General features: G+C 35.8%; 1 protein-coding gene across 1 annotated transcript in view; it reads left to right on the forward strand.

Annotated features, from left to right (window-relative positions):
* Positions 1-14,290, forward strand: part of si:dkey-246g23.2 (solute carrier family 66 member 2) — a 40,825-nt gene extending 26,535 nt beyond the window's left edge. The window contains exons 4-5 of the mRNA XM_058751953.1: positions 1,225-1,441; positions 13,373-14,290. Coding sequence (XP_058607936.1) covers positions 1,225-1,441; positions 13,373-13,547 — 392 coding nt within the window. The 3' untranslated portion in view covers positions 13,548-14,290. The remainder of the gene's footprint in view (positions 1-1,224; positions 1,442-13,372) is intronic.
* The last annotated feature ends 1,582 nt before the right edge of the window (positions 14,291-15,872 follow it).

Raw genomic sequence — 15,872 nt, forward strand, 5'->3', positions numbered from 1 at the left:
TCAGGATGTCTCACATGGTTCATGATCACTAATGTAGAGATGACCAATGTGACAAAGAAGCTGTCTTCACAATCCTGTGTCTTACTTGTTTGTCTCTTCACTGATTCTTAAGAGACCGGACAAAACATGTACCACATTTGCCATTAATTTCCATTTTGACATTAATATACTTTTATATAACACATTTTTAATGCATTAATTATGCTTCGTAATGCACCTTCGTTGCATGATTTCATGAGTAATGATAAGTTATAAAACAATATAGTACTTACCTATTCATTGTTTCACATTTAGAAAGTAAAAACACATTACAAACAACTAATTTCAGATGTAACAAGGAATCTGCTAATATTGCACAGCTTTTTAACTTTAGTTACAAATATTTATGAAAAGATAATTCATTACAGCATACATTATGAATACCGCATTATACATGAAGGCTTCAAGTGTTACCAAAATATTTTAATGATTTCCATTTTTCTTAAATTTATTATTTTGTGCTATAATCTCTGTACATATTTTATACAAAGAAATATTTTTTGTTTTTGAAAGAATAGTCTTATGCTCACCAAGGCTGCACGTATTTGAGCAAAAATACATTCAAAAACCGTGCAATTGTTAATACACTTTAATATATATATATATATATATATATATATATATATATATATATATGTATATGTATATGTATATTTGTTTTAATGTTATGGCAAATCTGCATTTTCAGCAGCCATTACTTAAGTATTAAATGTTTCTTTTCCAAGAAAACAAAACTTTACTGACCCCAAACTTTTTATATATATCCATATGTGCATGGTTTCTTTTCTGCTGACTGGAGTGCAGTTGTGCTTTTGTTATTATTTTATGCAAGTGCTTAATCCTCCCTGCTGAATGTTTGGCTGTGTTCCCCTGGAGAGCCTGGTCATTTATTTCATGGCTCGCAGGAAAATTGTAAATGAAATGTTGAGTTGTCGTAAATGGGTTTCTTTATATAATGGAGATTTTCAGAAAAAGGCACACAGGTTTCAAAGCTCATTTAACTTTTCATATAGAGTGAGAGAGTTTGTGTGAGGTGTTGAGCATTGTGATATGCATACTAATAATAAAATGCTTTAAAGTTTCCCTTTCTTATTTTCTTGGGTAGTGTTATAGAGAGATGCTTGGAGATGTATATGAAATATTTTTATAATCCTTTTTATCGTTCTTTCTTTGTCTCTCCTACAGATTTGGACCTTCGGTATTTCTGGAGCTGGAGTTCTTTTGAGGACTATCTGATGTTCTGCTTTGCCTTCACGCTGCTGTGTGCTTTCATTACGTTCCTCTTTCTGGACTGGGTCCTATTTGTGGAGGCCCTGGGCTCTTTGGCTGTAATGTTTGAAGCCATGTTGGGACTGCCTCAGCTGCTGCAGAACTACAACAACCTCTCCACCCGAGGCATGAGGTAAACAAGACCCTATTGATCTTTTAATAATATGTTTAATTTGGGCATTACATTACATCAAAATGTTGCATTCAAAATCTTACCAAGCAGAAAATGCAATCCCAAAATTCATTGTAACAGGTTTAGTGTAAAAATTCTGTTTAGGTAATGTTGACTCTAAGGATGCACAACATATCAGTACCATATCGTATATCCAATATACCATACCATATCCAATTTGTCAGCTGATGTTAGAGGTAGTTTATCACTATTGGTTATTTAATTGTTCATGCTCATTTCCCATGTTTTTACATTTGCATTTAGATTAAGTGAGCATTATATTACAGCAAAGGTGAAGTTGTTCTTTAAAAACACTTATCATTTAATTATCATTTAAAAACAGCTCTGTCCCAAATGAATCTGAAAATAATTTTAATTATAAATATTTTTCAATACGTGCATTATAAAGTTATGATGCTAAAAGAAACATTTCACCCAAAAATGAACATCAGGCCATCAAAGATGTAGATGAGTTTGTTTCTTCATCAGAACATATTTGGAGAAATATATCATTACATCACAATCTCACCAATGGATCCTCTGCAGTGAATGGGTGCCGTCAGAATGAGAGTCCAAAATGGCTAAAAATATCACAATAATCCATAAGTAAGCCACACGACCCTATATATTTAATCAATGAATGTTTTGTGAAGTGAAAAACTGCATTTTTATAATAAACAAATGACGATTTTTGTTTCTTATAAACATGTTTTATAAGCACCCATTTACTGCAGAGGATCCATTGGTGAGCAAGTGGTGTAATGCTAAATTTCTCCAAATTTGTTCTGATTAAGAAACAAACTCATCTTGGATGACATCAGTGTAAACAATTTATTTAGCAATTTTTCATTTTTGGCTGAACTATTCCTTAAATTGTAGCAACTGTAGCATTTAAAACAGCTGATTTTAGTTATCAGTGTTTTAGATTTAGTTTAATTAGACAAAAAATAGTATGTCCATGTATGTTACTTTCCATGTAGCATTCAAAATATACAGCCTATGCCTCACAACCTCTTGTAGTAGTTTTTGCTCATTGTTGCCATAATGTGTGTCGCATGAGCCATGACAGGTAGATGGTGAGAAGGTTAAATTCACACACGGTAATTGTTTGCAGGACATGCTTCACCCGAGACATCACTCATTAAAGGAACGTAATGATGATAATTAATTTTAGACAGCTAATGAGCTTGTTAATTTATGTTATAGCCCACTCTGCTCGAATCCGAAGACTCCTTGGTGAAAGAAAGTTGACCTTACTGGTACTTTTTGAAAAAAAGAAAAAAAAAAACTCGGAATGAGCACCAGAGAGAATTTAGAGTAAAGCTAATATCTTTAGCCTCAGGCTTCAGTCAGCATAATAATCACAGCTCAATATCAGCTCACTTCAGCTGAAGCCAGCTCTTTTCCCCTCTTTTTATTTAAAAAAAGAAAAAGAAAAAGCCCTTCATCTCATGGTCTGCTCCACAGAACTGGGTGTGACACACGCTCCAGGCTCCCCTTTATGAGCCAAATTAAACATTGTGAGCACAGTTTAGGCTGAGAGAGGGAAAATGGAAGCTAATGTAAATGGCATTTCTCCGGAAATCCATCTTTTTATGAACACAATGAATGTGTCACTGCATGTAGCATGTAGTGTGTAATGCCTTTGCCCTTGATGTGATTTCAGAGTGTCTGCAGGCATTGACGGCCTTCGACCGATCACTGCAATGACATCTGTGTTTCTTTGCGTATACGAGTGAATTTATTATTATTGCGAAGTCTTTGGAGACATAGTTCAGAGAGTATATTTAAAGCCATCCTTCAACATCTATGAGTGGAAAATATCTGTCACCAAGACAGCACTGCAGTGTTTGTGAATACAGTATATTGTGTTCATATAAATATGTAGTGAACCTTTAAACCTGACAAGGCTCCACACAAACTTTTTGGGATTTTGTCTAAAATGATTAAATGTGCAGAAACTACTACAAATAATATATATAAAAAAAATAATAATAATAATTTGCTCAATGAATTCAGGTTCTACATATTGCATTTGTGATCTGTCTGTGATTTTAGTTTCAGTATACAGATGTGTGAATAAGATTTGAGAGCTTCTGCAGATAATGAATAATTTAAATTTTTTTATTTGTTCTTCATACAAAATTAACGTTTGAATTCAGAAGACTCAAAATATAATAAACAGGTTTTATAGACTATTTTATGGCACTTTGGGGAGCTTGACAGCCCCTGGTCATTAAGGCTCCATTCCAAAACCTAGTATGTTGATTATATGTAAATATAATTCATTTAGTGCCATTTTGTTTTAATTGAATTGATTATAAAAGTTGAAATTAGGTAAATGTAATTCACAGATTAACTATTTTATCCAACATTTGTATGTGCTAGGTAATTTTATGCTTATTGAAGCAACATGCTAACAGCAAACTGTTGAAATCAAATGTGGGTTAAGTGTTCACATGAGAAATGTTACTGTCAATGTAGAGTGTTACAAATTAAACTCTTGTGAGCTACCTTAGAAGGCAGCATACTATGCTTTGGGATATTTGCCTATATGCTTTCACTGAATAGAAAAGACCAGTGGCAACATTTTTCAAACATATGTTTCAGTGAAGAAAAAGGCATACAGGTTTAGAACGAAATGATGGTGTGGAAATGGTGACAGAATTGTCAATACTTCTTTAATGTATGTTAAAATTTTAACAATATTGTCTTAAAATTCCAACCCTGCCCTTTTGGAAAAACATGCCTGTGGCAACATTTCTGCAATATTATATTTGCTTCTTGCAAGTTAACAGACTAGTAGGTGTTTCTAAAAAAGATAAATATGAAACTGGTAATGTTTTATTGCATTGACTTAAAGGATTCTATCACGTTTGAAAATAATGTACCATGTACACTAAACCTAACTTAGATAAAAACACATTTGCCGGAACAACCATGCCATTTTAGCTTGCTTCTACAAGTATTTTATCTTGACTCTTGTTTCACAGTACCCTTATCCGAGTGTTATGCTCTACCGGGTGTGCTACCGAGCAAGTTTGCTATCCATATATATGGATCTGGTTATGTTATACAAAAGTAATTTTCAAACCATGACCATGGCACTTTTTTTTTTTTTTTTTGGTTGTAAAATGCCGTCTAGCTTTGCAGCTCACTAGGTTGTGGAGCAGAGCTTGTTTTTGTGTTGCTGTGCCCTTGTAGAGTGAGTTTTATGAGGTGTTGTGATAGACTCCACATCAGTACCTCTACCAATGACACATGCAGTACTGTCTTTAACAAGAGCAACCATCCATACCATCCTGCTGTCCTTAATATGGGCCAGTGAAGCTGGGAGGGTCCAACGCTGTGCCCTTGAGCCAGACATTTATTGAACCTGAAGGGTTTAAATGGCCCATCTCCCCTTGTTATTCTCTGAAAGCTCCCATCTCTTTTTGACCTTCTTTCTCCTCGTTTGAACTTCTCGTTGATTCTGTGTCCACCTCTGCTGCTGTTTAAATTCATGTTGCTCTGGTGGAAACACAGATGTAAGAACAGGATGAAGTGAGGAACAGCAGGGCAATGTGTGTCTTAGACTGTGACTGACATTAATGGACCTGGTATCCAGCAACACGCTGACTCCCTTCTCCCATGAGGCTTTACCCCATTTTTCAAGTTCTGAAAGGCCTTCAGAATTCTTGACAGGGGCTTTTTTTAGTGTGTTCACATTTGTATTTTTACAGAAATTGATTCCTGATCGTTTTCATTTCAGATTTTGTACCCTGGGGGCTCTGTTGACACATGTGAGCAAAAGGAGCTCAACCTATTTTATCTAAGATTTTTTCTTTTTTTTTCTCACGCTATCGTGTGTGCGTATCTGACAACCACATTCAGTGTGAATTATATTTCATATGGCTATCGTCTTTAGCCTTGGTGTGGACTCTTTGATGATGGTTCTAATTATAGAGACTTAATGAACCAGCATACATGGAGTCTCACCCTGTAAACCCCTTTTTCTCCTACAGCATAGTCTCAAACACAGACTCACACTCATTATCCTCATTTTAAAACATCTTGTCTGATGCAAGCAAAGACCTTGATGCAGGTTGTTGGAGTAAAGGGCCATTCACACCAAGACTGATACTGATAACTATAACTATAAAGTTTTAATAATCATTCTAATAATTAGAATTGAATTCAATGACAATAAGGTAGTCCACACCAAAATTAGAACAAATAACAGAGGAATGTAATAGTAGATAAATAACTATTTATTATTCTTGGTGTAAATTGAACTTTTCTGATTTTCCAATACTCACTTAGCTGCTCCAGTAATGTTAAAGATATGGTTTAGACGTTGATTCATCATAATTTTTTATGTTTTAGCAAAATTTTATGTGCAGATAAAGGTAAAACAGAAGAGCATCCATAATTCAGTATGCAATTTTTGCAATAATGGCATCAGGGTCGGTTCAAGTCAATGGCAACATGAGTCTAAGGTAGATTATCAACAAAATGGTGTTGAAGTTTTAGGTAAACTGAGATTTTAGACTTTGATTTTGCTTGAATTAAATGTTGCATCACAGTTGCACTTGTTGCATGTCATTGCACTTCTGCATTAGATCCAACAAATAACCTGCAGCATCTTTGCATTGTAAGATTGAAAAAGAAACAGAAATGAAGAGGCTTTTCCATGCATTTCTTTAATTCAAAATCACTATATAGTGTAATTGAATAAGTCCCAAATACTCAGATTGCACAGCAACCATCACTGTGCTGTTGTTGTCTCCCACTTCTCCCAGTTCAGGCGCCTCCACAGGAGCTCTAAAATGTTAAAAAGTTAACAAAAAAAGTTCGAGCCACTCAGCTCTAATGTCGGCTGAATCCAGTTTCTGGGGTTTAGGCTCCATGCTAAGTCAAGAGCGTTGTTAGCATCAGGACCCTGCTGTTTTGATGAAGCCGAGTGCACCGTAATCTGTCTCCCTAACAAGCAGAGACACGCAGTCAGATTCTCCCACGAGACCGAGCTTCGCCATGGGCCTCGCTGCTCACACAGAGCCCTGATCGGCCCTGATTACCCCTGGGAGTTTCACGCCCATAGGAAACGTTTCCCGTATTTATAAAAAATAAGGAAGCAGTGGATATAACTTGGCTATACAGGGTATCTGGGGAAAGGAAAGTGTCCTTGCTCTAGCATAGATGCGGTTCTGATTTGTTGTGGCTGCTGTTATGACAACTGGTGGGAGCTATTTGTCTTTCTGTGGTCTGTTTGTGCATGTGATCTACCTTATATTCGCTTCAAATGGTGCTCAGTGATACACCCAGGTGGCAAAAACTCATTTATCATAGCTAGCGAAGCAAAATCCATGAAAATGGACACAAGCAGAGTAAAAGAAATGCTTTATTAACCTAAAACAAGTCAACAAAACTGAGGGATGCCATTTATTTTTCTTACTTGCCAACAAGCTATATGTTTAGAATGGAATACTAGAAAGTATACACTGTATTCTACTTACTATTGTTTAAAAATTGAAATATGCGAAACATTATGCAATGATAATCTTTTTTAAACTTTTCAAGTATTACATTGTCTTAGAGATAATCTTTGAATATTAAATTTGGCAGTCACTTTGCATTTTTAATTTCAATATTGTATGTTTATTCCTGTTTTGTGCAAAGTGTTATAACAATCCAATAAAATAATCAAGAAGGACGTTTAAAAATCAATGTACTGTATGCTGGTTGTATATTGTACATTTAGTCAAATGTAGTACACTAATACTTGTTTTCTTGTATATATTTTAAATTAATTTATTCCATTTCTTTTTTCTTATTTTTAGCATTCAATGTATATCTAATAACAAGTCTTCTTATCTTTGCTTTGCAAGTAAATCATTTTTATTAGATTATTTTACTGCAAACCAAGTGAAAATACTGATTATGTAAATATGTTTTGCAGTGTACAACTTTGGGGTCAGTAAAATGTTTTTAAAAAAAGTCTCTTAAGCTCAATAAGGCAATTTAGTTTTTTTAATTAAAAATATAGTAAAACAGTAAAATTGTGGCATATTATTACAATTTAAAATAACTAGTTTCTATTTTAATGTATTTTAAAAATTGATTCCTATGATGGCAAATCTTTATTTACCATATTTACAATGTTTTCTTTTTATTTTATGTCTTTACATTACTTTTGATCAATTTAATGTGTCCTTGCAGAATAAAAGTATTAATTTCTTTAAAAAACATTCTTACTGACCCCAAGTTTTTGAATGGTAGTGTAGCTCAGTTATTCCCTGCATATATAAAATAAACATACAGTGTATGGATGCACAATGATGAATAAAAGCCAATAACTGCAATCTGACGTGCTGCAATCTAAATTATTTCCATTTTATGGACGATAACCGATAAAACGTGGATATTGCAAACCTAATCTAAACTAATTTTATTCACAAATGCACATAGTTCTGCTGTTGTTACTGTACATGTACACAGCAACCCATGACAATATGCACTCTTAAAAGAAAAATGCACTTTTTAGTGTTGCTGTCCCTTTAAATGAGAGAGTTATCTAAGTCTTATAAACAGACAAAAAAAAAAATTTTTTAAATAACCAATATGGGCCACTACTGATAAATCGAAGAATTTGTCCATCATGGCTGATAACTGATATGTTATAAATATATTTTGCATCCCTAATTTGGTATTGAGAGTTCATGATTCATACTCCAGAAATAGTAGCATTCTGTTCTAAACATAGCAATGACTTTCTGATACCTGAAAGTGATGTTTCACCTCAGCACATATTAGCAAGGTATGTCTGGACACATTTCGATCTTTCAGTTGCTATCGCTTAGAGGCACGCAAACATACAGAACTTTATCAGTAGAGTTGTTGCCCTCACAGTTGTTGGCTGTCATGTCTGGGTTAATTAGAGAAGAAAAAGCCATTGGAGTGGATCCCCACACATGACCCAAGGTGAGCTGAGGTACGCCAGCATCCTGCACAGTCCCCATTGATCAGACTGAGCCGTGTGATTGAATTAGAGGAGCCTCTAGCAGTCACGGCTTGCCAGGACCAGTACCGCAACAGAATTATTCACATTCCCTCCAGGGCAAGGCTCAGCGGAGGAGGGGGGTGAGGAACAAGAAAAATACAAGAGAGCAGAGTGCCGGCGTTCTGGAGGGAACGAAAGAGACAACCATCGTTTTTTCTGGTTGACATGCCAATTTGTATGACATTAGCATCACTCTTAATGGGTTTGTGTATACAGAAGTAGAAATATATCACGGGGATGTTATAATGTCCAACCGTACTGATTTAAAGGCCACTCGAACACTCTACTTCCATCCAAAGCACGTTGCAGCTGTGCTGAATGTAGTTTCTGACTGTTTTGATTGGCTAAGCTTTGTTCGTAAGACAGTGATCTGTGTGAGCTTGTTTGGTTGCCATATGGTGGAGAAACATAATTTGATTTGAGGCCTTTAATGTCTCCATCACTTTTTCCTCTTGGACGTTTTTCTGTGGTTTTTCTTTTTTTGTGTGTGTATGGTGGAGACTGATCTGTTTTAGGAAGTGTGTAAACTCTCTCGTGTTTGAGCTGGATGGATCGATCTACATACATATTTCATATTCTTTTTTTTGAGGATGGCCTGTCTTTTCTCTCACCGACCATTTGAATACACCCGTCTTCAAATGTGCCAGAGTTTTGAAGAGCTTACTTTACCTTCAGCCCTTCAGTGGTTCATACAGTTGCTTTTCCTGACGGATTCTCAAGGTTTTGTTTTCGCTTGTCTTTGTCTTTCCATAGGTGAAAAGCGACTAGAAGCAGGACGAGTTTCTGTTTCTCTTCAGTCCCTTTGTGGACACTTGTAGTGAGTGAGGGTCTTTATGAGAGAGTCCTGGTCACGGTTTATCGCTCCATCGATGTGAATTCAGTAGAGAGAAACCAGAGAGACTGTGAAGGAAGATGCCGGTGTGTCGATACATCTGTCTGGAGCAGATCTTTAGAATGTTGCCCCTTCTTAAATGTCTCTGCCAAATGTCAAAACTGAAATCTCATCAGAAGCCTGGTAGGCTTGTCTTGCGTCTTATATGTCTGTTGTCTCTAGCCTCTAGTAGACAGACCTTTTAACTATCGACATGAAGTCTGCTTCACCAGACCAACAGGCCAGTTATACAAGAAGGGGTTGTATCATTCTAACTACCATTCTGTTTGTCTGCTGGTCTATCTATCGTTCTTTCTGTCGTTCTATACATCATTGCAGCTATCATTCTATCGTTCTATATGTCTTCTGCCTATCTATCGTTCTGTCATTCTATCTATCATTCTATCTCGATTCATCATTCTGTCTATCAGTCAATCAATCATACTATTGTTTTATCACTCCCTTTATCATTCCATCTATCTGTCTATTGTCTAATAATATATTTGTTTTATTTTTCTATAACATTTCAGCTGTCTGTCTGTCTATCTATCTCTCTATGCTGTGTGTAGTTGTTTATATATTTATACATAACCATTTTAAAGTTCTCAAAAGTTTAATGTTTTGTTTTTGTCATTCTATCTTTTCAATTTTTCTGTTGTTCCATCATTCTATTATTCTATCTATTGTTCTATAACTATCATTCTAACTGTTTTTGTCTCTATCATTCTATAAATTCTATATAATCTTTCATTCAGGCTGTTCTTTTATCTGGCATTATATAATTCCATGTATTGTTCTTTCTAGAGTTTTATCACTCTGCTGTTCTTTCTATCATTCTTCCTATTGTTCTCTCAGTGGTTCTAATGTTCTTTTCCCAATTTTTTCATTTTCATTTTCTCTATGGTTCTATTGATCATTCAGTTTATCCTCCAGTCCTTCTTTGTGTTCTAACACTTTTCCTCACTCTGTATGTCTGTTCTTAACTTTTTATCTGTTTATGATGGTAACATTCTACCACTATATCATTCATTTTGTTTGTTGACCTGTCTGTCTGTTTTTTCTTTCATTTTGGCTACTATTAATCTTTCTTTCTTTCTGTCATTTCTTTCTTTCTATCTTTCTTTCTTTGTCATTTCCTTCTTTCTTTCTTCACTAGCTGCCTAGTAGAGAAGCTTCTCTCAGTGTAGAGATGAGTGTCAGGTTGAAGAGGATCAATTGAAGGCTTGTCAGGGTTGAGTGCAGGGCTGTTCAGTGTGGACTGGGAGTGCTGTAACCGTGGCCTCAGTTCTGCTAATCAATGCAATAATCACTTCTACCTCTCTCACAGGCCCTGAAGCGCTGCTCGCTGTTTGCTGAGCATTTCTTTCATCTGCTGTCAATCCATATAGGGCTCGGAGGGGAAGGGGAGCAGGGAAAACGATAGCTGGGTTTTTTTTTTTGTGAGCGAGAAAGGGCGTGTTTGTTTGCATGAATATTTGGGAACAATTGAAAGAGTTTGAGATCACTGGGCGGAAGATGGAGAACTTTTAAGTGTTTTTTATTGTGGAATCACTGTTATCATCGCTCTTGTACAGATGACCCACCCCCCTTTAATTACCTCATTAATGTTTCATCCCCATTAATGATGTTTCAAGATGGTCTCTAGAGTAAACTAATGCAAAAGACGAATGAAGGAGGAGAGGAATGAGAGGCATGACTTTGAGATCAGACATAGAGGACACGTTTCCTCTCAAAGCACATTAAGCAGGATGTTTTAATGGAGATTTCCGGCTATGCAATGTTCCATTTTATGAAAAGATTTTCAAATGGAAAGTGTAACTTTCAGGATCCCTATTGGCCCTTTCCAGTTCATTGTTACACCTCATTCACCTCCATGACACTTTTTTTTTTTAGTTTGCTTAGAGCACCAACTATCAGCATTTCGAGGGCAGTGTCCATAACAGGATATTTTAGCACTGTAAAGTATCTAAGAGCCAGATAAATGATGATATTTCACACTGCTGTTAGCGAACATCGCATCTCCTGCCAGCAGATGTTCCTACATTCTTATTCGCAATCTTCCTGTGACACCAGAACAGTGCACAGATAGTGATAAGGAAGAACGTAATGCACAATAATCAATGTCATGTTGAGATGGGTGGGTTTGCAACATCAAGTAGACAGCTAGCAAGAATGGACCATTTCATTACTGTAGATGTCTGCTTCTGCTGCCCCACGCTGTGTGAAAGACTCATTTATCTTGTCGGGGCAATTGCCATGAGCACGAAAAGTCCAATGCTCATTCCTCTCTGTCTGTGACAGCTGATGTATAGACTGTACTCATCTTTAGACCACCTTTTCCCTCTTTACACTTGAAAGAAATGAATGAACTCATTCAGCATAAATACCGCTGAGAATGCAGTGTCTATCCTTGGCTGCTTCTTGGAAGTTTTTACAGCTAAACTTTTTTAAAAGGAACAAGGATTGACATTTATAAAATATTGTGCTTTCGTGATCCCCCAAGCATCCTGAAGATGGCTCGATCCGTGTCCCAGGATGTACTGTTCCTCCCGTCTCTTAACCTCACAAGGTCAAATTGACATTTAAATGTAAATTTTCTGCATATAATGCATAAATGGATCTATTTATAGCTTCTATGAGCCATAATATACCTTAAGGATAGTTCACTTAAAAATGAAAATTACCCCATGATTTACTCACTCGCCATCCTTTGTGTATATAACTTTCTTCATTCAGACGAATACAGTTGGAGTTATTTTAAAAAATGTCCTGGCTCCTCCAAGCTTTATAATGGCAGTGAATAGGGGTCGAGATTTTGAAGCCCAAAAAAGTGCATCCATCCATCATAAAATGACGAGAGAGTGGCGTTCCAGCAGATGCCGTAGGACGTTGGCCTAAGCATAAGTGGAAGTGCAGAGGAGAGAGCAAAACAAAACACAAACTAGAAGTACAAAATGAGGATTTGTAAAGAGAAATGTTGGAGGATTTCAATATACAGTGGTGGCTAAAATTATTTGAACAAAAGGTGGACATGCCAAATATTAAACTTAAAAATGTATAAAAACAGTACGACTCAGAGAAACCATCTGCATGTTTTATGAACATTATGAAATGAAATCATGTTTTGGAGGCAAAAAAGGGTCAATATTTTCAGATCTGTCAGGTGTTCTAATAAAACCAGAGGAGACTGGTTTTCCTTTGCTGTAAACAAAACGGTTCTTGCGAGACTAGCATATTCTCAACGGAGCTTACACTATGACTACTTCATACATCATCCACTGAAATGCCATGAACGTGTACAACAGCGGAAGCTAGAGATTACTTTTTTTTTTAAGATTTAAATATTGATATTTTTCGTACACAAATGCATTGCTTTGCTGATTTCCTTTGTTAACCCCCCGGAGCTGTGTGGAGTACTTTTTATAATGGATGGATACACTTTTTTGGGCTTCAAAATCTTGACCCCCATTCACTGCCATTATAAAGCTTGGAAGAGCCAGGACATTTTTTAATATAACTCCGATTGTATTCGTCTGAAGGAAGAAAATCATATACACCTAGGATTGCTTGAGGTGAGTAAATCATGGGGTAATTTTCATTCCTGTGTGAACTATCCCTTTAAGTTTGATAATTGGAGTCTACCTATTTCTTCACCCCTTCACAATTTTATAGAAATTTTATATAAATAATTGCGTCCTCTAAATTTAATTAAGTTTAGCTGAAAGCTGCACTCAATTGCACTTCAGAGACTTGTAAATGTGTGAGATATACAGATGTATGACTTTATCAAGTGGGAGGATGGGACATTGTACGATACATTACTCTGATGTATTTGTGACGCCTTTAAAAGGTTTCGAATGAGGTTCATTTATCAGAGCTTTATAGCTGAGTGGGATCTTTCCAACTGCTGAGAGACTTTTCATATATTTCTGAATGTTTCAATAAAATTTTCTATTTCTCTGTCTCTCTCCCTTTTTTTCAGCGTAAAGATGGTGCTTTTATGGACGGCTGGTGACATCTTTAAGACCACGTATTTCGTGATCAATGAAAGCCCCACCCAGTTCGTGGTCTGTGGTGCGGTACAGATCATAATTGACATTGCCATTCTGCTCCAGGTGGGCTACTACGGCCAGGACACCAGAATCAAACTGGGCTGAGATCACTACAATAATAATGATCAACACTCCTAAATGAGGACATTCTACGTGCTACTTACCTGCAAAACCACATGCTTTTACTTTTAAAATTTTTTTTTTTTTTTACTACACAGTGGGGTTTAAAAGTCTGAAACTGCTAGTGAAAATAGTTATATTTTGCTTTTCTCTCATTTATTTTAATGCAAAAAAATTTTACTTTTTTATATAGGCCTAGTTCACATGCTCCATGTCACAAATTAGTGGCCTAGAAGTTATCTAATATTTTGTATTTGATTAGTTGTAATGCTGCTTGGGTTTTAATTCAATTTAAAATCCTAAAACTTATATTCTGTTTATTTTAAATTTGATTTTGGATCCCAGATTTTCAATGTGGTTTCAGTCTGTTGAACCCTGCTGGATACAAATTTTTTATTCAACAATGTTTTTAAATTTTTCTTCTATCCTTAAGTTATTTATGTCTTACCAAACAGCAAGTTTTCATTCAAAGAAGCGTGAACAGGCCTTAGGCTATATGCAATGGCTGGATATCCTTATACCTTTTATTTGATTAAAAAATTTGATAAAAACATTTAACTAATCCAGCCAACAGATTCACTACAACAGGACAAATGAATGCCCCTTCACTTTGTTATTTCTACTATTTGTATTTTTGCTAGCTTTTGTGAGAGCCAATATGCTCTTAGTGCAATTAAAGTGCTGGGAAATGCATGTGCCAAATGCATCTGCCACAACCTGTATTCAAACTGCTAGCTCATTTGTTAACATTTTGTGGTCCTTTTTTCATTTTAGAGCACTTAAATAATTGTTACTTGCATAGTCGCACATATAAAAATCCATATTTTAAGCAGCAGATTAATGTTAGACTTTTAAACTTGAGCCTTTGAGTCAAAACCAGTTGCTGATGAATGATTTTATTACCAAACTTTAATTACCAAGCCACATCATGGAAATGCATGAGGGTATGCCATAAATATATAATGCATAACTGATTTATCATGTATGATTGCATTGCAAATGAGAAAAACAGACAGATTTGTTAGCAAAGATCAATAGTCCCTTTTCAGCAAAGTAATTTCACTTTATACTATTAGTGTCAGTGTTTTGTAAAATAAATATTTTTTTTTCCAGGGTTTTCGATTTGGAAAAGTGAAATAATAATGTGTTATATAAGAGCCATCTTGGGTTCATAGTCTGCTATGTCCTTTAAGGATGACAATTAATACTTCAACCAGTCATATATCGTCCATGTTTATCCATGCATGTCACACCAAGATGAAGGGCAGCCTGCCCACAAATATTGACATTTGGACAGTTTTTATGTCTAAGTTGATGGGACTGGTTGTGAAAAAAATGCAGTCACCTCAACTCAGATGCTTCTGCGGTTGATCAGATATGAGGAGACCTCATCATAAAATAGTTCCACTCTATTAAGTTACCATTCACACCAGCACTGAGTTATGTGCTATTCATCACTGCAAAGAAAAGGTCACTATAATTTTAAATCCCACTATAGCGCCAGGCTGCTCAGGGAGGACTACAGATGTGTCCTTAAAAAAGCACTTTCAGATTCCATCTCAGTTTTGGCTCTCTTTCTACCTCCCTGCCCATGTTTAACCATAGGGATTTCAACACGCCCATGGACTGTTTAAGCCTGCCGGCTCCTTTAGCATTAGTTGATCGTCAAAGTTTAGCTGTTGGTTATTACAGATGGTCACAAAGCCTCAGCTGTTTACTCCCTGCATGGGCAGCTTTATTGGCTTTAGCTCTCATTGTGCTAAGACTTTGTGTGTGGTAAATATTTGTTCTGTTGTGCTGTTAACCAACATATCTGACCCCAGCAAAGGTCAAAATCACCAACAAATTTAGTCATAGGATGACTTTGTGTGAGCCCACTCTCTTCCAAAAAAAGAATACATTGCATTAATGCTATTCTATGCAATACATATGTTTGAATGTCATGCAAATAATTATGTATTTTTGGACATTTTAAGTTAATATTGATTGATCACGTCCACTACTGTTCAAAAGTTTGGGGTCCTTTTTGTTGGCTAATAATAAGTATTTGAGCACCAAATCAGCATATTAGAATGATTTCTGATCATGTGATACTGAAGACTAGAATAATGGCTGCTGAAAATTAATAATATTATTTATCCTACTATCTGTCTTCAAACTTTTGAATGCTTGTGTCCATGATTTTTTTTTTTGTCCTGTCTCACACCAATACACTCCCTAAGAGGAAAGATTTATTGATCAGAGGTTGTGCTTTCATAACTCAGGAGACTTTAGTATCAGTTGTATACATTTTTCATTTAAATTTTCTTA

The sequence above is a fragment of the Onychostoma macrolepis genome, chromosome 18, assembly GCF_012432095.1.
Source record: "Onychostoma macrolepis isolate SWU-2019 chromosome 18, ASM1243209v1, whole genome shotgun sequence".
NCBI lineage: Eukaryota > Metazoa > Chordata > Actinopteri > Cypriniformes > Cyprinidae > Onychostoma > Onychostoma macrolepis.